This window comes from Panthera pardus, unplaced genomic scaffold (genome assembly GCF_024362965.1).
Source record: "Panthera pardus isolate Hobbes unplaced genomic scaffold, ASM2436296v1 HiC_scaffold_6, whole genome shotgun sequence".
NCBI lineage: Eukaryota > Metazoa > Chordata > Mammalia > Carnivora > Felidae > Panthera > Panthera pardus.
This window is the reverse complement of record NW_026526991.1, coordinates 66,433,849-66,455,807: the sequence shown is the minus strand read 5'-3', so window position 1 is coordinate 66,455,807 and position 21,959 is coordinate 66,433,849. Positions and strand designations below refer to the sequence as shown.

The window sequence follows — 21,959 nt, the reverse complement described above, 5'->3', positions numbered from 1 at the left end:
GAATTGAATTGAGTTGCACACCCAGCTGGTGGCAGAAAATTGGTCGGTGTGGGAAAAAACCCATACGTCTGGCCATGGGAGTATTGTGAGTATGAGAGTAAAAGAAAACACAGTGTGCTTTTCCAAGACTATTAGCATAAGTTTACTTGTCAGTATATAACAAATATCATGTATGTGGTACGTGTCATAAGTTTCATTATTATACATTCTCTTTGCTGGTCATAATCACTTAGAAGACATAATAAAAAAAGATTTTGTTTACATTATCTATAAAAATAAAATAAAATAACTGAGACTAATCCTGGATAAGAAATACATAGAATCAGTATGAAGATAAATCACTGGGGCGCCTGAGTAGTTCAGTCGGTTGAGCATCTGACTCTTGATTTCGGCTCAGGTCACAATCTCACAGTTCATGAGATTGAGCCCCACATCAGGCTCTGTGCTGACAGTGCAGAGCCTGCTTGGGATTCTCCCTCTCTCTCTCTCTCTCTCTCTCTCCCCCCACCCCGCTCACTCTCACTCGCTCTGCCTCTCCCCCACTCTCTCTCCTTCTCTCTCAAAATAAACTTGAAAAGAAAAGAAAAGAAAAATCACCTGTTTCCTAAGTAGAAAATCTCAGTGCATACAGATTTCATTTTCCTAGATCAGAATCCTGAATGTTGCAAACAGATCCATTCTGTCCAGGTACTGGCCCTAGCAGGTAGGGCCATTTCAATACTTTCCATGCAAGTGCTTTTGGCAGTTTATGGGAACTGAGAAGACCTGCTTAGAGAGCCAAGAAATACCCCTAGGGCTTCCCATAAAGGCAGGTCATGAGGGAGGGAACAAACATCCAATAGTAGGTGAACCTCCTTCCCCCAGATACTTTTGGTTATGGTTTATGTGACTCCATCTTTCAAGCCCTGGTATGGCCAGAAGCTATAAAGATGGCACATTAATACAGTTTGACCTAGTAAATCTACTATTGGAAATCTATCCTAATGAAACACCCTAAAATGAAAACCAGTGTTTAGGTACAAAGATATTGGTTACAATATCATTTACAATAGAAAAACCTGACAAAAATTCTAATTATTCCATAATTATGAAATAGTTCATATTAACCCAAATCAAATGAATAAGATTCTTGTTTTTCCCTCATTCATCAGATTTATTGGTTACCAAGTTTTTTAATGCTACTTTCTAAATATATCTCAGATGGCAGCTTCTTAAAGATGAAGTTCTAGGGAAATCAGATATTCTAGATGAGACACATGACTGGTTATGTTCTTTACCAAGGCCCTTTTTCTCTGAAGGAATCCAGACAGTTTGCTACCTCCAAAATAAACTAGAAGCTGACTCCAAAGGATAAATTTATATTTTTGAAACAATTACTATGAGTGTCATAGCTCAATTTAATGCAGTTATATTTTAATGAAATATTTTATTTAAAACAAGGTATCTTAATAAAACATAAGATACTCAAGATGTTGATGACAAGTCTGGAAGTCAGGAGAGGACTGGGTCAGAAATTGGGTTAGCCTGGTGGGCATGGAAAGTATCAAGATCTGTTGACTGAGGAGGTAACTTCTATTTCTGACAGTATAGCTGATTAATTGTCTCACAGTCTTAAATAATATGCTAAATTACAAAAAATTAATAGGTTGCCAAGATGATATTTTTGGTTCTCCCGAACTCACAAATGAAATGAAAGCAGAATTCCTAGAAGCTAAGCAAGTACCCTAACCAGCTTGATGCAGGGGGCAACAGATAAAACCTAGAGACCAGCTAGGCTAGGGAGTCTAATAGGAGACTCTTAATAGAAATCATTTCAATAAGAAAACTCTAAACAGTGAATTTGACAAACGTTCTTTGGAATAAATCCCAGAAGCAGTATAGCCTTGCAGTTGTGAGCATAGACTCTGTACCCAAACTGCCTGGGTTTAAATCCCAGCTCTCCCACTGACTTTTGGAAAGTCACTTTTCCTCTCTGTGCATCAGTTTCTAAGTCTGTAAAATGAGGAAAATAATAGTACCTATCTCATAGTGTTGTTCAGAGCATTAAATTAGTTAACATACATAAAGTTCTTAGAATGCCTGGTACATCGCAAGAATTATGTAATTGTTAGAAATAAGGTGCTACACAACATGCAGAAGAATGAAACTGAGCCACTTCCTTACACCATACACAAAAATAAACTCAAAATAGATGAAAGACCTAAACGTGAGACAGGAAACCACCAAAACCATAGAGGAGAAAACAGGCAACAACCTTTGACCTCAGCCGCAGCAACTTTTTACTCAATGTGTCTCTGAAGGCAAGGGAAATAAAAGCAAAAATGAACTATTGGAACTTCATAAAGATAAAAAGCTTCTGCACAGTGAAGCAAATAACAAAACTAAAAGGCAACTGACAGAATGGGAGAAGGTATTTGCAAATGACATATTGGATAAAAGGTTAGTATCCAAAATCTATAAAGAACTTACCAAAGTCAACACACAAAAAACAAATAATCCAGTGAAGAAATGGGCAGAAGACATGAACAGACACTTTAAAAAAAATTTTTTTTAAGTTTATTTATTTGAGAGAGAGAACAGGGAGGGGCAGAGAGAGAGAGAGAGAGAGAGAGAGAGAGAGAATCCCAAGCAGGCTCAATGCTGTAACCACAGAGCCCGACACAGGGCTTGAACTCACAAACAGTGACATTACGACCTGAGCTGAAACCAAGAGTCAGACCCGTAACTGACTGAGCCACCCAGGCATCCCGAATAAACAGTTTTCTAAAGAAGACATCCAGATGGCCAATAGACACATGAAAAGATGCTCAAAATCACTCATCATCAGGGATATACAGATCAAAATCACACTGAGATACCACCTCACACCTGTCAGAGTGGCTAAAATTAATAACTCAGAAAACAACAGATGTTGGCAAGGATGTGGAGAAATGGGAACCCTCTTGCACTGCTGGTGGGAATGCAAACTGGTGCAGCCACTCTGGAAAACAGTGTGGAGGTTCCTCAAAAAATTAAAACTAGAGCTACCCTTTAACCCAGTAATAGCACTACTAGGAATTTATCTAAAGGATACAGGAGTGCTGATCCACAGGGGCACATTTACCCCAATGTTTATAGCAGTGCTTTCAACAATAGACAAATCATGGAAAGAGCCCAAATGTCCATCAACTGATGAATAGATAAAGAAGATGTGGTTTACATATACAATGGAATACTACTTGGCAATGAAAAAGAATGAAATCCTGCCATTTGCAACAATGTGGATGGAACTGGAGGGTATTATGCTAAGAGAAATAAGTCAGTCAGAGAAAGACAGATATCAAATGTTTTCATTCGTATGTGGAACCTGAGAAACTTAACAGAAGGGGGAAGGGAAGGGGAAAAATAGTTTCAAACAGAGAGTAAGGCAAGCCTGTAAGAGACTCTTAAATACGGAGAACAAACTGAAGGTTGATAGCGGGTGGGGGGGAGGGCAGGAGAGAGGGGAAAATGGGTGACAGGCATTGAGGAGGGCAATTGTTGGGAGGAGCACTGGGTGTTGTATGTAAGCGATGAATCATGGGAATCTACCCCTGAAACCAAGAGCACACTGTATACAATGTATGTTAGCTAACTTGACAATAAATTATTTTAAGAAATAAATAACAAATAAAAAGAAATAAGGTGCTACAATCTCAGTGGAAGCATAAATAAGAAATAATCTACCGTGGGGATGAGGGCCATGAGAAAATTACCCCTTTTGACATTAAAGTTGGGTAAAGGAAGAAGAGGATATTTCCTGCAAATTCATAACCTGGTGCTTATTCATGCCTGGTGCTCAGGCAAGAGTGAGTCTGAATTCATGCTGTCTGTGTGTGTGCTCAGAAACACGTCAAGCAGAGAATTTAATTTGAAGTGGGGCCGACTCAAAGGTAACAGGTAGAAAGAAAATATATACTTTCTAGAGAATAGAACTTAACTCAAGCTACAACCTAGAAATTTATGGCCAGAAAAATTACCTTTCAAGAAATAAAGTAATTTTCAGGCAAACAAAAACAGTTCATCACTAACAGACTGACACAGAGAATTCTAAAGGATCAAATTTGGACATGAGAAAATGACCACTAATGGGAGATCTGAGACGCAGAAAGGCATGGTGAGTTTGCCTGCATTTCATTAGGGTCTCAAGTGCAAGTGTGCTGGTGGGTACTGTCATAGGAATAAATTATTAATGTGTCATTTGTCACTGGTACCCAAAACGTTATTCAATATTTGCAAAATATTTTCAGTCCCTTCTACAAAAAAATACACACAGATCCCAAGTATTATGGTTTAAAAAATATTTTTTTAATGTTTATTCATTTTTTTGAGAGAGAGACAGAGAATGAGTACGGGAGGGGTAGAGAGAGGGAGACACAGAATCCGAAGCAGGCTCTGAGCTTCTCAGCACAGAGCCTAATGCAGGACTTGAACTCACGAAACAGGAGATCATGACCTGAGCCAAAGTCGGACACTTAACCAACTGAGCCACCCAGGTTCTCCACAAGTATTATGGTTTAATAACAGATCCCAAGCATTACGGTTTAATAAAACAATCCTGAAAGTAATGATAAGTTTTATCAGAAAAGTCAATATTTGTAGCTGGTAATTCTAGTATGTTTTACTGGCAGGCACAGGCAATATTGATACAATAACCTCTAATCTTATACTATAAAACAAAGTTTTTTTCAATTTAGTAAGGTATAGAGATCTATAGAATGTATAGTAAAAGTACAAATCATTTAAAATCTCCTTTATTTTTCCTTTAGGTTATAAAATATCACTATGGTGCTATATATAATTTTGTATTTTGTCTATAATTGTACCTTTACAAATATATTTTCCATAAATTAAGTTTCTTCAGCAACTGTAAATACTATATATATAACAACCATATCATTTTTTAAAAAGACATAGTGAGCCAAGATATAATAAATATATGGGTAAATTTAAATAAAAGCTGACTGATTAAATAAAATAGTAATGATAATGTCTAATTTGTGGGGGAAATTTTAGAACTAAAATACTGGATTTTAGTGGCATATAAATTTGGGATGGTGTTGCTTGGAGTTAAAGTGTTTTATTATCTTTATATTGTTTTAGAAGAGGATAAAGATACTAACTTTAGATTTTGTTTAATAAAATTAGTATATTTAAAAAAAAGAAAACTAGGACAGCTCTCAAAAAATAGACAAGGAGAGGGAAAAATGGAAAGAAATCAAAGGAAGTTACAGAAGAAGTGGGAAACACAGAAATGTATCTGAACACACAAGTAACTATTGTAACAATTGTTGGTTAAACTCTTCTTTTTAAATAATTTTCAGACTGGATAAAATAATAAAAATGTAGCTCTATGCTGCTTATGAAGACATACCTAAAAACAAGAATAAATCATGTTAAGTGAAAGAAGCAAGTCATAGAAAAAAACTTACAGCATGATTCTAGTCATATGTATTTCAAGAACAGGCAAAACTCACCAGTCTTATTTAGGGATCACAAATAAGTGGCAAACTTTTAATAAAAGCCAGGGAATGAGTACCAAGTACTGTGCAATTCAGGACAATAGTTACCTCTGGGGAGAGGAAAGAGTTATATGATGGGGGCCACACATGGAGCTCCTAAGGCTCTGGGAATGCTCTATTTCTTAAGTGAAAGATAAAAAGATAAAAATAAAGATTGAGAGGGCATGCAGACCCTTAGGAAGAATATGGAAAACGTAGTCTTGTGACAAAATGTAAAGAAGCAAGAACTCAGCCCCCAGAGCTCCTGACAGCATGGCCCAGGGCAACCAGGTCAGGAAGCAGGAGTTCTCAGTGAAAGTACTCGCATAGGAAGTTCCAGTTCATCTGGTCTATTGCTTCCACCATAGCCTCAGGCTGTCTTTACTCTCTAAGACAAACTAGTGACCACTAACCAGGAACACTGGCTATTTGATGACCTCAGGTGCTCTCAGGTGAGGTGGAGGAAGCGCTTGTGAGTCACTGTTTTGGGACATCTGTCCCTTGGCTTTATGCTGTGCTAGCTTCCGAAGAACCTTTTAGAATGACGCTCCCAAATGGTGGTGGAGGGAATGGGCTGGTCTGCCTTCAGTGGAGCTCTTCCCCTCTTTCCAAGGTCTTTTTTTTTTTAATATAACTTATTGTCAAATTAGTTTCCATACAACACCCAGTGCTCATCCCAACAAGTGGTAAGGTCTTAAAATAATGTAGATTTTTATTTTTCTCTTTCCCAGTCTTGCAGAAGGTGTGATCATAAGATCACACAATCAAATGTTCTCATCTTGACTACTTGGCAGACCAACTCTCCCATTGAAAAGAGATTCTACATTTTGAGATGTCAATATTTTGTCTTTCACCAAAGACAAGTTTCTCAAACACATTAGCTGTCCTAGAACATTTTTTTTCTCATACTTCTCACACTCACCTAGTTGACTAAAACATAGATGGTTGAGCTCTACTGTTGATTCTGTAGATTAGTGGTTGGGCCTGAGAATCTGCCTTTCTAGCAAGCTCACAGATGCTGCTGATGCTGACTTGTGGATGACACTTAGAGAACCACTGACCTCAAATGTCTTTTATCCTTTGGAGGTATTGCTGAAGATCTCTCCTCCCCATTCTTTGACTGAACCCTACACAGAGAATCCTTCATCTGAGGAGTGCATTTACTGCCTCAGCATCCTCTGCAGAGCAGCCTTCACCTCCTGGTTCTTGAGGCTGTAGATGAGGGGGTTCAGCAAGGATGTGATCACACTGTACTGAATGGAGACCACGCGCTCCAACACCGAGCCTGAGGCAGGGCTGATGTACCTGAATAGAGCTGTCCCATAGAACAAGAGCACCACGGTGAGGTGGGAGGAGCAGGTGGAGAAGGCTTTGGCTTGGCCCTCAGAGGAGCGGATGTTCAGAATGGCAGAAATGATTCTGGAGTAAGAGAAGAGGATCAGGGGAAGAGTCAGCAGCCCTAGAAATGCACTGGACCCTGACAGAAGGAACTTGTTGGCAGTGGGATCAGTACATGACAGAGGGAAGAGTGAGGGCAGCTCACAGCAGAAGTGGAAGATGATGTTGGACCCACAGAAATGTAACTTGTGGATGAAAAGATTATTTACCAGTGAGTTCAGAACCCCTATTCCCCATGCTGCGCTGACCATTACCATGCAGAGAGGCCTGTTCATGACCATGGTATAGAGCAGAGGGTGGCAGATGGCAGCATAGCGGTCATAGGCCATGGCAGAGAGCAGACTGGCTTCAGCACACCCACAGAGAAGAAAAAAGAAACTCTGGGTGATACAGCCCCACACAGAGATGCTTTTCTTCTGAGACAGGAAGTTCTGTAGCATTTTGGGCATAGTAACTGAAGAGAAGCAGATATCTAGGAAGGACAGATGTCCAAGGAAAAAATACATGGGGATGTGGAGGTGAGAATCCCCTCTGATCACCAGGATCATCACCAGATTCCCCACCAGGGTCAGGAGGTAAATCTCCAGGAACACCACAAACAGCAGAGTCTGGATGCGGCAGTCAGCAGACAGCCCGAGGAGGATGAACTCAGTAAAGAAAGTGAAGTTATCCATGGCTGTTTATAAATTCCAACCCTAGAAAGAAATCAACTGTATTACAGAATCTGAGTAGTCTTTAGTAATCAGACTATCACTCCCACACCCTAAAACTTCTCAGGAAATACTCCTTTCAGCTTAAAAATAGAAAAGGTAAATAAGTTGAGTATTTCCAATTGTGATAGCTATGAGTTGAATTATATCCCCACCCCCCAAATATGTTGGAAGTCCTAACCCCCAGCACCTCACAATGTTACCTTACTTGGAATTAGGATAATTGCAGATGCGGTAAATTTAAGATTATCTTATTTTGGAATAGGATGGGCTCTTAATCCAATATGACTGGTGTCCTTATAAGGAAGAGGAGAGTACCATGTGAAAACAGATGCACAGAGGGAAGGCAGCCATGTGACAACACAGGTAGAGATTGGGGTGATACAGTTGCAAGCCAAGGGATCCTAGTGATAAACAGCCACCACCAGAAGCTAGGAAGAGGCAAGGAAGGATTTTTCCATACAAGTTTTAGCAGGGGGGAGTGGTCCTACTTACATCAGCTTCTAGAACTGTGAGACAATACATTTCTGTTGTTTTAAGCCAGTTTCTGGCACTTTGTTACATCAGCCCTAGGCAACTAATAACAGTGACTTTCAGAGTTTTTCTGCCCTTTGGCCCTCTCATTAATTCTGTCAGTGAATATAGCAAACATCTTTGGAACCTAAATCAAACTACACAGTTTGACCCTTAAGAGTATACTTATGAGAACAAACAAATGTGAGGCATCAAGTGAAACTGTTTCAGAAGACAGACAATTGAGTTGCAAGTGTTTTTATATTTAGGTTTGGGTCCTAAAGCCAAGGACTAGAGAACTCACCCTCTCATTGTCTGAATTTTGGGTAAAGATGTGAAGAAAGGACTTGGAAAATGTTACTACAGATTGCACAGGGCTTCCCAAACATTTCAAGATCCTTCAAGAGTAACCTGTCACTCTAAGTTCATACTGCAAAACTGGAGAAATGTGTGTGGGAAAGGGTGGATGTGCCACAGACAAGCTTGCTCTGTCCTCAGGCCCACGAGGTCAGGTTCTCATAGCATCTCTAGCAGGGAGATGAAGGCCCACCGAGATGAGGGGACTTGCTCTGCATCACACAGCTGATCAGCAGAACAGCTAGGAATGAACCAGAACACTCTGCTCTCAGCCCAGTGCTCCTCCTACCACAACACAGCCAGCAGAGGGATGACATATTTTTTGAGCCATTTAAGGTATGCTTAGAGGACTACATAGCTATGTCTTAAATATAGCACTGTGTTTAGAATTAAAAAGCTGGACCTAAGAACTGAAAGCTGTATGAACTTAAACCTTCTGAAGGACAATTTTTCACATCTTTAAAATGGAACAATTATATCTGTTTCATGTGTTTGACATGAACTTATTTAAGAAGACTTCTAAGTGGTTGAAGACAAATTTCTGGAGAAACTGTTCTGGGAGTTTTCATGGAAAGGAACTGACCACTAAAAGAGGGAATAGGAAGAAAGTAAGAAGGGTGAGATGTTGGGGGTGCCTGGGGGGCTCAGTCAGTTAAGTGTCTGACTTTAGATCAGGTGATGATTTCACGGTTCATGAGTTCAAGCCCCCACATTGGGCTCTGCACTGACAGTACGGATCCTGCTTGGGATTCTCTCTCTCTCCTCTCTCTGCCCCTCCCTGACTTGTACTTTCTCTCTCTCTCAAAATAAATAAACTTAAAAAAAAAAAAAGAAGGGTGAGCTGTGCCCTTATGTGGGAATATTTGTGGTTAGTGGCATTGCCTTTTAAGATCAAGAAGACTTCCTTTCTCATTCCTAGTTCTGACAATTACAGCAAAGGCATCGTTGGGGGAAATCTCCACCTCTGAAATTTGCTAAGAGATTGAACTCCCAGTCTGTCCTCTCTGCAGATTATTCTTGTTTGGAGACAAGGAATACAACTTAATGATCTCTTGCTATCCCTAAAGCCATAAGACCTTAGAACTCTTAGCGAAAGTCAGGCAAGAGGGAATGAGAAGGACTCCTGTTTCCTTTACTCCCCCTATGGCATATATTTGAGACAATGCCATCCTGACAACTCCTTCATGCCAAAAGAAGACATGCTTTAGTGTCAGGGACCAGGGACATGAGCAGAGGAGATAGAGAGATCCCAGATGGACAGAAGTGCACATAGATGAACATCTCATGAGATTCTACTCCCAGGGAGTACTTATTTACTTTAGGCAATGTATTTCTCTTATGCTTGATTTTACTTCTTTTTCAATACCATGAGGAATCTGGGTCAGACCCAGATTCCTCCCAGTTATGCAAACCCATGAAAATTGGACATTTTTCACTCCTATTGCTGAGCTGGATTGTTCTAAATCTGGCTCCTATTTGGGATTCTGAACCAGATTGCCTGTCTCCCCCCACCCACCACCACCACAGTTGGGCAAGTGGGATGAGACAGTGCTCTAGCTAGGCCTTGGGCAAAGTCAATTTTATATCCTGACATTTTCTAGGATCAGAGCCTGTGGGGTCAGCTCTAGCTAATGCCCAAAGGGCTTGCATTCTTGGCACTGGGACTTTCTGGGCCTTGCTAAAAGTCATTAACTCTTGTCAGTCCTCCTCTAGTAACCTACCTGAATCCTGAGAAGAGCTCCTGACCAGTTTGTACGAGTCTTATATTTCTCAAGCCCTATTCTCTTTGGCCATCTCTTTGCCAAGATAACCCTGGGAGATGAGCATGAGGAAAGACCTCAGGGAGCCTGGGACTGCTCACTGCACATGGGGGATGCTGCAGCATCAGAGTCATTTGAGATCTGGTGCTGACTTTGAAGGCTGGCTGTGATTTGGAAGTGGGGATGCAGAAACATTTCTAGGCAGAGCATAAGGCATGATGCAGAATCTGACAAATAAAGCCCAGTTTAGGGTTTCTCAACCTCAGCCACGAGTATGTACACTGAGAGGCACTGGTGTGTCTGCTAGCATGGGCGTGCGCGCGCACACACACGCATGCGCGCGCGCGCTGCGCGCGCGCGCACACACACACACACACACACACTCATGTATAAAGTCTAACATTCTCCTTTTTTTTTTGGACTTACTCTAAATTCTATTGTCTTCAGGTGTGCTATGTTTCTTCCCTCACATTCGCCTCACATGGCCTTGTAAGAGCAATTAGAGGTATGAGGCAGGAACTCTTTCATTTTCGTGATTTCCCACTTACACATGTGTTTCTCTGCCCTTTCTTTAGTAGAGGTATCTGCCTTGAATCTAAGGCTAACACCTGTATGTGTATTTTAACTCCCATTCCATCCTGAGCCTCTGGGTCCTTTTCCTTCAGCCATGCCAATTATCTGTTTTCATCATCAGTTTCTTTCTGTTATTCATTTGTACTAAGAATATAAACAAATTAAAATATCTCTTATATTTACAAGTATCCAGTTGACCCCATTTTTCACTGGGGCGGGGGGTGAACTGATTTTACATTGCATTACTCTACTTCTCTCACAGCTACATTTACTGAAAGCCTAACTTCACTATGTTACCTGCCAAGCTTTTTCACTTTTCACGCCACAACACTCTGGATTCTGCATCCACCATTCCTTTTCTTTCATGTTGCTAGTGACTTCTACAACCAGTATGAATTTTTCCCCTGATACTGGAATGTAAGAAACACATTTTAGTCCTCATTTTCTAGGGTTGACCAGACATCAAATTTCTGAACCTTGCATAGTTAAGAAAAAGTTGGGGAGAGGGAGGTGATTATTCTTTTTCAGCCATAATGAAAATAGCCCTTTATCCACGCTTAACTTCGGAAGGAGTCTAGAATTCTTCCCCAGTAGGATAAGATTAGGAGGAGTAGTGATTTCCTTTAATGAAGGACACCTTTCTCATAAGCTGTAGGACACCAATTGGTAATGGATGACTAGAAGTACTTACACTGCATACACATAGCATAAAAATGTAAATATGAATTAAGTTCGTTTAGGGATCAGGTTTAGAAGTATTACACATAGCATTACTATTTACATTTATGTTTATTAATACATAAACTACCTTTTTATAAAAATAAATTTGATATGGCTATATTAAATTTAGTATTGCCAGGTTAAAAAGTGTGAAGGGGAGTGACCGCAATTACAGTTTGGAGCAGGTTTAAGAAGGATCTTATATGCAAGGGGTTGACAAACTATGGTTCATAGGTCAAATTCAGCTTACCTGTCTGTTTGTAATAAGTAAAGTTTTATTGGAATAGCCACACTAATTCATTTACTTTAGGCCATGGCTGCTTTCACATATGGCAGAGTTGAGTGGTTACAGCAGACGCTATACATATGACCCACAAAGCCTAAAATGTTTGCTACCCTGCCCTTTTTTTTTTTTTTTTTAATTTTTTTTTTTCAACGTTTATTTATTTTTGGGACAGAGAGAGACAGAGCATGAACGGGGGAGGGACAGAGAGAGAGGGAGACACAGAATCGGAAACAGGCTCCAGGCTCTGAGCCATCAGCCCAGAGCCTGACGCGGGGCTCGAACTCACGGACCGTGAGATCGTGACCTGGCTGAAGTCGGACGCTTAACCGACTGCGCCACCCAGGCGCCCCTACCCTGCCCTTTAAACAGAAGTTTGCTTACCCTGCTATATGACATGCTAAGGAACTCAGAGTTTATCCTGAGTCATTACTGAACCATTGGATAGATGGGAAGAAATTGAGTGGGAGCAAGCAAATCACTAAAATGACTATTGTAGAGCCTGGGAGATAAAGGATCCTGCTCCTGGACAAGTGAAGAATGGTTCCATCATTTTTTAAGTATTCACCCGATAATCCTACCCTATCTGCTGGGTTATTGTTTTCTGTAATTTAAGATATTAAAAATACACTGGAAATAGCTATTTTAATAATCAATAATTAAATTACAAACAGCTATTTTTCTTATCATTCTAGTCCTTCCCCCTGGGATCACTTTATTTCTTGTGGAAGTATTCTTTTAGTAAATGTAGTCATGTGTAATAAATTCCCTTAGTCTTTGCATGCTTGAAAGTACCTTTAGTTTTTCCCCATTTAAAAAGATATTTTAATACATATCCATGGTACAAAAAGTAAGTTTCTCCAATCCCTATTCCTCAATTAATCTCTTTCTTAGATGCAAGAACTGTTTACCATTTTACTTGTATAAACTTCCAGAGATAGTCTATAAGTATAACCACATCTGTGTATATAGTATTTTCACACATAAATGATACTATAGTTTATATACCATTTTGCAACTTTCTTTTTTACTTATCAATTTATTTTAAAGACCATTCCATATTGACATATATAGGCTGCCTCATTTTTATTTTTATCTTTTTAAGGACTCAGAGGTCATAGTTCATGTTTCCAAAAGAAAACAATTTCTCAGAGAGATATCAGAGATATTTTACAAGGACATCGAAGACTGTGGTTTGTAGGATTCTCTTAATGGAGGACCATGTTTTCTTCATAGAGAATGTTGGCTTTTTTTTTTAACTGATGTGTAGCTGACACTCATTGTTACATTCGTTTCAGATGTCAGAGCTGTTTCATTTTTTTAAGTGGCTGTCTAGTGGTCCCTTGTATGGGAGTACTACTATATTTATTTAACATGTACTTTATAAACGGCAATAGCCAAGATTTCATCATTCTTCCATTCATTCACCAAATATCTTGAGCATCTACTATGGCCAAGAAACTCTTCCAAGATGCTCAGGAAGACATTAGTGAACAAATGGAGCTCCCTGCCTGCATAGGGAAATATACGATTATCCTTGTATATGTTTCCTTTTGCACACTTGTAAGAATATTGGTAAGATTAATTCCTAAGAAAAGATATACTTGAAAAGATCAAAACATTTTTTATAGAGATATCCAGATTTCTCTTCATGAAAGCTGTACTAATTTTAAAAGCTCATTAGCAGGGCACCTGGGTGGCCTATTTGGTTAAGTGTCCCACTCTTGATTTTGGCTCAGGTAGTGATCTCATGGTTTGTGAGTTGGAGCCCTGAGTCGGGCTCTGGGCTGACAGTTCAGAGCCTGCTTAGGATTCTCTCTCTTCATCTCTCTGCCCCTCCCCTGCTCATGCTCTCTCTCTCAAAATAAATAAAACTTAAAAAAAAAGTTCATTGGCAATGTATGATAGTGCATATTTCCCATACTTTGCCAACAGTGTCTTATCAAACCTTTTGATATTTGCCAAGCTAATAGTTTTTAAAAATCTCATTGTAGTCTTATTTTGCATTTATCTCTATTCTAGGTGAATTTAAACATATTTTCATATGTTTAAGAGCCCATATATTTTCTATTTGGTGAACTCTCTGCTCATGTAATTTGCCCAGTTTTATTCCGGGCAAATTGATTTTTCATTGATTCATCGCCACTTACCATATTTTAAAGAATTGAGTGATACAAGTTGCAATTATTTTCTAGTTTTATTGTTGTCTTTTTTATTTGTTTAAAATATTTCTTCTTGAAATATTTTCCTAGTTTTTTTGTTGTCTTTTCATTTTGTTTAAAGTGTTTCTTCTTTGAATAACTTTTAAAATTTTGATACAGTTCAATTTATTAATCTTTTACTATATAGTTTCAACTATTTTGGTCATACTTACAAAGACATTTTACTTATAACATATTTAGACATTCTTCCACATTTTTGTAGTTTCATTATTTTTCTTCAATTCATTTGGAATTTATTTGGTTATAAGACAGGAATCCAGTTTCATTTTTCACACAGAGCTACCAGTTATCCCATGTCTTGTAATGAATGATCCATCTTCAGTCTATTGATTTGAATTAGCATCTTTTACATATCCTAAATTGTATACATTTGGGTTCATTTATGGACGATTCTGTATATTCATGCATATGTTTGAATTATTGAATCCTTATAATGCGATTTCATATTCTAAAGGACTATTTCCCCACTGCACTTTTTTTCCTGGAAATGTGCTGAGTATTCTTGCTTTTTTTTCCCCCCCTTTGAATTCTAGAAAGAAATCATTCAATTCTAAAAGAAGCTTGTTGCCATTTTTATTGAGACTATGTTAAATCTATAGGCTTTTTAGATATGAGATCTTCATTATAACTGAGTTCTACCACTCAATAATAAGATATACTTGTTCGTTTGTTTAATCTTCTTTTGGGTCCCTTGATTGAACCTTAAGGTTTTCTTCTAATAGTTCTTGCACATTTTAAATAAGTTTATTCCTAGGTATTTTGTATTTTTTATTGCTACTATAACATTAATTTCTTCCATTATGTCTTCTAATTAGTTGTTGTCGAAGATGTAAAAACTACTGATTTCTGTTTATTAACTTTATATCCAGTCACTTTATAAATTCTTTTATCATTTGTAACAGTTCTGAGTATAGATCTCCCAAATTTTCCAGGTAAACAATCATATCCTTTGTAAAAATCCTAATGTTACTCTCTTTACAGTTCGTATTCTTCACTTCTTATTTAGTTGTATTCACTAATGCCTCCAGAGATATTCCATGAATATTTAATATTATATACACTTACATAGTAGTGATTATAAGGAACTCCTTTTTCTGATTCATGGAAATGTTCTTAGTGTTATGCCATTAAGCATAATGTCGGCTTTGGAGATACGTACCTAAACACATGTATATTATTTATTTACATATATTCATATGTTTATATATAGCATATTAAGGAATTTTATCCGTATTTATCATATCAATAAGTGTAAACAAGACAAACTCATTTATTAAAATTAAAATGCCCATTTTAGGTTATAAGACAAATGTAAGTATAGTATAGACAAGAAACATATAATTAGAATGATTCCAAAATGAAAGAACAAGAATAAAGTTATATCAGATAAACAGAAGTAAACAGAAGGCACATGGTTAAGATCTTAGTAATAGATAAAGTTTAATTATTGGTAAAAATATTACTCATGTCAAAGAAGAATATTTTATAATAAATGACTATTCTTCATGATAAAGAACTAATAATTGTGAATAGCTCTGTTTCCAAAAAAATTAGCCTCCAAAATGATCAGAAATGCCAGAAATATCTGAACCAAATTAATAAAAGAAGACCTTAATTCAACTCTTTAGTTCATCCTAGACCCAGAGGGGGGAAAAATGAGGATGTAGATGATGTTAGTAATAAAATTTAGTTATCTATAACTTTATAACTCATAGAAAATTTTTAAATGGATGATATATTTTATTTGGCTAGAAAGAAAACCTTAATAAATTTTCTCAAATAGAAAAATAGAGATAACATTTTACTAAATGTAATGAAACTATAAATTAATTACAAACTTGTAAACTATCCTTGCCATCTGGAACATCTCTTATAAGAAAAAAGGAAATCAAAACTAAAATTTGATATCTAGCAAATCTTTTGAAAAGCACAACATATCAACTATGGTAAATTTTAATAAGCAGAAATAGGAAGAAATGGGGCAGCTGGATGGCTCAGTTGGTTAAACTCCTGACTCTTGATTTTGGCTCAAGTCATGATCTTATGGTTTGTGAGATTAAGCTCCTCATGGGACTGTGGGCTCTGGCTGCTGGCACAGAGCCTGCTTGGGATTCTCTCTCTCTGCCCCTTCCCCACTCATGCACTCTCTCTTCTTCTCTGTCTCATAAATTGAGGAAAGTAAAAGGAAAGAGCCAATAAAAATACAAGCTGAAATAAATTAATTAGAAGAAGCATCTGAATTAATAAATCCAAGAGTCTGTCTTATGAAATTAATTAACTCATTAAAAAAAGAGGAAGAAAAAAATCACTGAAATGATAAATAATAATGTATAAATAACCATAGATACAGAAGAAACAGAAACCATAACTAGTTATAAAATATAAGAAAAAAGTAATTAAAGATTCCTCTCCCCAATGCTCTCTTTTCTCTCCCATTGCCAATAGCAATAAGCCAAGGATATTTCACTGTGATTTCTACCAAACATTCAAAGAAATGATAGCCCTGATACTATATAAATTGTTCCATGGAATAGAAAAAGAAGCAAGCTTCCAAGTTCTTTTTATTAAGCAAGTATAATATTAATACCAAAGCTCCATGAAACAGACCATAGGAGGAAAAAAAAGACTAACTAACATTGATATAAAACATCTTAAGTAAAATATTAGTGAAGAGAATACACCAAAATACTAAAAAGTGATAAACCATGACCTAATGCTATTTTTTGCAAGAATGAATAGTTCAATATGAGGAAATTTCTTGATGTCTTCTACATTAACAGAGAAACTGACAAATGATATAATTATTTCTGCAGATTCATTACACATACATTTATTGAATGTTTACTCTCTGCCATGCACTGTTCTTATTACTGGGGACATATTAGTGAACCAAAAAGATAAAAACCTCTGCATTCCTACTTGTATGGAGCAATGAGAGCTTCAGAGCTTGAACCTGAAGGGCTATTTTGACCTAATATAAAGCCTCTACCACTATGCTGTACTTTTTCAAAATAAAAATTATAAACACCATCTTGAGTAGTGATATTGCTCCTCTGTACTTTCCTCTGTACTTCCCAACCACTATATCCAAGTACTCTTCTCAACACTTTCTCACATTTAAAAATATTATTTATTTTATTAATGACAAATTTGAGGTGGCCAAAATTTGGTTCCTCTGTTATCACTCTCCTCACCCTTACTCCTTATCCACATCCCCAGTTCCACCACCACTTGACCACCACAGAACTATTTCATTAGATGTGTTAGGAATATAAGTCCTTTGAGAAATTGCATTTTGGAAATTTGCTTTAAGATGTAGAAACACATGAGAAATATTGAATTAAAAATTGACTTACCATTTCACAAATTTACTTCATCTTCTAACATATTTTCATTTAACCTCCATATATATCCTTGTGAAATCTCATTCTATGCCCATTTAGAGTCAGCAACTCCTAGAAAACAATTGAGTTGGGAGGAAGTAGGGATTAGAGATAGTACATCATGCTGAAAAAGGTAAACATGATTGGTCACACACCAAAATCTTGGGTAGTAAAGGATGAAAATGTAGTATGTTTATAAACTAAGTGAAGTGGACATTTATGTTTTGTCTTTCCTGCATCTTTTTTTCCATTTATAGATTACTCTTCATTTGCTCCATATTGGATTGTCAACCACAGAGGTTTCCTACCCTCTAAGATTAGAGGTTGATATTGCACAGAGATTAATCCCAAGAATGGACATGTAATCCACACAGAGCTGATCTGAGTCAGTTAATGAGATCTGACGTAAGATATAAATGTTTGAGGAGAGGGCAAGAAGGAGAAAGGGAGAGGAGAGAGAGAGAGAGACTACCTCTGAGATTTTAAACTAAGAAAAATGTAAGTCTAGAACTGCCAGTGGACAACTTTCTCACTGTGTGGAGAGGCTGAGAATAAAGCCGAAACAGTGAAGATAAACTATAATCTGGGAAGAGAAAAGTACAGAGGACTAATGTCATTGTTTGAACACGTGGAGCCAGCTGTTCCTGAGGCGACTGAAATCCTGAACTTTCCAGGAGCAAGTTTTCAGTGTGCAATAGGAGTTTTAAGGGAGAATGGGTCAGTGGTCTGGCACCAAGAGAATGTCAGAAGGTACAAGTGATAAACAGTTTGAGTTCTGAAGCCTGAGATTAAAAAATGTTGATTCCATGCATAGAAATAAATGAGGATAAAGAAAAACTATAAGGTTTCTTTTTTATAAAACATGGAGGAAGGAGATAGATGATTTTTTAAAGATCAGAAAGAAAATAATAGATGTAGAAGAAGAGTAATTAGCTTTTCTAAAGAAGAGAACTAAGAAAAGTGGGACTAGACTAATATTCCTTAGCACAACAGAGGGACTTTTTCCTGAACTTAAGATCTGACTTTGTTTATCTAGAATGTCATTCAAAATTCATAAAGATTGAATAATAATTGCCATTCATAAATTTCCTGCCTGGTATCAGATGTTTGGAGTGCAGAACCTGGTGCAGAACTAACAAAACTGTGAGATCATGACCTAAGCCAAAACCAAGTCGGATACTTAACTGACTGAGCCACCCAGGCACCCCTCCCTAATTATCCTTTTAATATTGGTAAAATTTGTGGTCAGGTTCCTCTTTCATTGTTGATATTGATCAGTTTTGCTAGAAGGTTATTTCATTGATCTTTTTTAAAGAAGAAAGCTTTAGTATAATGTGTCCGTATTTTTTTGTTCATTATTTATATCCTTGACTTGGGTTCTTATCCTTATAACTTTCTTCTGTCTGGTTATTTTGAGCATAACTTGCTCTTCTTTTACTAGCTTCTCAGGATGGAAGCTCATATCATTGAGTTTAGACTTTTTTTCATTTTTGATATAAGCATTTAAAGCTCTAAATTTCTCCCAAATCACTGCTTTATCTGACAACTTTTGAAAATTGAGATACAATTGACATAAGTTTAAGGCGTACCATGTGTTGATTTGATACTTTTATATATTACATGATTACCACCATAGCATTACCTAACACCTCTATCACATCACATAATTATCATTTTTTTTAATGGAAGCACTTAAGATCTAGTTTCTCAGAAACTTTGAAGTATATACTACAGTATTGTTGCCTGTAATCACTATGCTGTGCATTAGATCTCCAGAACTTATTCATCTTCTATCTGTAAGTTTTTACCCTTTGACCAACATCTCCCCAATTCCCCCACGCCTGAGACCCTGGTAACTACCATTCTACTCTGCTTCTTTAAGTTCAGCTTTTTAGATTCCACATATTCAGGTCCATCCATGTCGTCACAATGGCAGGATTTCCTTTGTCATGGCTGAATAATATTCCTGTGTGTGTGTATTACTGCACTTAGGTGTTTTCATATCTTGGCTATTGTGAATAATGCTTCAATAAACATGTAAGTGCAGATAGATTTATGATAATCTGTTTTCATTTCTTTTGGGTATATATCCAGAAGTGGGATTGTTAGATCATATAATAGTTCTATATTTTTAATTTTTGTGTAACCTCCATACTTGTTTCCATAATGCCTATACCAATTTACATTCCCACTAACAAGTGTTCTCTTTTCTCCACATCTTTGCCATCACTTGTTATTTCTTGTCTTTTTGATGTTAGCCATTCAAACAGGTATAAAATAATATCTCATTGTGGTTTTGATTTGCATTTTCTAGATGATTAGAGAGACTGAACATCTTTTCATGTACCTGTTGGCCATTTAGATGTCTTCTTTGGGAAAATGTTTATTCAGTTCCTCTGCCTGTTTTCAAATCAGATTTTTGTTATTGTTGTTATTTAACTATATGGGTTCTTTATATATTTTGGATATTAACTCCTTATCTGATACATGGTTTGAGAATATTTTCTCCTATTCAATATATTGCCTTTTCTCTTTGTTGACTGTTTTTTTTATGCTGTGCAGAAGCATTTTAATTTGTTTAGTCCCACTTCTTAATTTTTGCTTTTGTTTCATGTGTTTTTGGTGTTATACAAAAACTCATTGCCAAGACCAATGTCAAAGTGATATTGCTCTGTTTTCTTCTAGGAGTTTAAAATTTTCAGGTCTGGAGCACTTGGGTGGGTCACTCAGTTAAGTGTCTGACTCTTGATTTTGGCCAGGTCATGATCTCATGGCATGAGATAGAGCCCCATGTTGGGTTCCACGCTGGACATGGAGCCTGCTTAAGATTCTCTCTCTCCCTCTTTCTTTGCCCCTCTCCTGGTTTTGCTGTCTCTTTCTCTCTTTCTAAAGAAAAAAAATTCAGGTCTTAGTTTTAAGTCTTTAAGCCATTTCAAGTTACTTTTTCTGAGTCATGTATAATAGGGGTCTGATTTCTGCATGCGGTTATGCAGTTTTACCACTACCATTTTTTTAAAAGACTATCCTTTATCCATTGGGTGTGCTTGGCTCACTTGTTAAATATTAGTTAACTGTATATACAGGATTTCTGGGCTTTCTATTCTGTCCAATTGATCTATGTGTCTACTTTTATTTCAGCACCATACTAATTTCTAGAGCTTTGTAGTATAGTTTGGAATCAAGAAGTGTGGTGCCTCCAGCTTTGTACTTTGTCAGGATTGCTGTGGTTATTTGGAGTCTTTTGTGGTTTAGAATTGTTAGTCTCTTTACATGAAAAATGCCATTGTAATTTTTTTTTGAGAGACAGTGGATGCAAGTGAGCGAGGAGCAGAGAGAGAGGGAAAGAGAACAAATCCCATGAGAGGCAGAGAGAGAGAGGGTAGGGAAAAGAGAAAGAGAGAGAGAGAGAAGTAGGGCTCACCTAAAGTGGGGCTCAAGTTCACCCAAAGCGGGGCCCAAGCTTGCCCAAAGCAGGGCTCAAGCTCACCCAAATGGAGCACAAGCTCACCTGATGAGGACTCCAACTCACAAACTGTGACATCATGACCTGAGCCAAAGTCAGATACTTAACTGACTGAGCCACTCAAGAGCCCCCATTGGAATTGTTTTTTGATAGGAATTGCTTTGAATCTGCATTGATGGATTTGACTAGTATGGACACTAACAATATTAATTTTTCTGATCCATGAACATGTGATATCTTTTTATTGTCTTCTTCAATTTCTTTCATCAAAGTCTTATAGTTTTCAGTATACAGATCTTTCACTTCTGTGGTTAAATTTATTCCCATGAATTTTATTATTTTTGATGCTATTGTAAATGGGATGGTTTTCTTTACTTCTTTTTAAGGTATTTCATTGTTATTGTATAGAAGTGCAACTGATTTCTAGATGTTGATTTTCTGTCTAGCAACTTTACTGAACTTGTTGATTAGTTCCAACTGTTTTTTTTTTATTGAGTCTTTAGAATTTTCTATATATAAGATGATATCATCTGAAAATAATGACAATTTTAATTCTTCTTTTCCAATTTGGATACCTTTTATTTCTATATCTTATGTATTTGCTATAGCTAAGATTTACATTATGTTGATTAAGAGCAGTGATAGTGGCCTCTTTGTCTTTTTCCTGATTTAAAGAAAAGCTTTCAACCTTCCACTGTGGAATATGATGATAGTTGTGGGTTTCTCATATATGTTATTATGTTGAAGTATGTTCCTTCTATAATTTGTTGAGGGTTTTTTCATGAAACCCTCAAATACCCAAATGGTATTTGAATTTTGTCAAATACCATTCCTGCATTTGTTGAGATGATATCATTTTTTATCTCTCATCCTATTAATGTGATGTATTACATTTATTGATATGCCTATATTGAACCATCCTTGCATCCCAGGGATACATCACACTTGATCATAGTTTGTGACCCTTTTAATGTATTGTTGAATTCAGTTTTCTAATATTTTGTTGATAATTTTTTCACCTATATTCAACAAGGATATTAGCCTGTAGTTTTCTTGCA

At 37.1% G+C, this 21,959-nt stretch overlaps 1 protein-coding gene across 1 annotated transcript; it reads right to left on the bottom strand.

Annotated features, from left to right (window-relative positions):
• Window positions 1–6,679: 6,679 nt before the first annotated feature.
• Window positions 6,680–7,628, bottom strand: LOC109249302 (olfactory receptor 8S1-like). The gene has a single exon (XM_019419664.2). The coding sequence runs from the start codon at window positions 7,589–7,591 to the stop codon at window positions 6,680–6,682; it is 912 nt and encodes a 303-aa protein (XP_019275209.2). The 5' UTR covers window positions 7,592–7,628.
• Window positions 7,629–21,959: the final 14,331 nt, after the last annotated feature.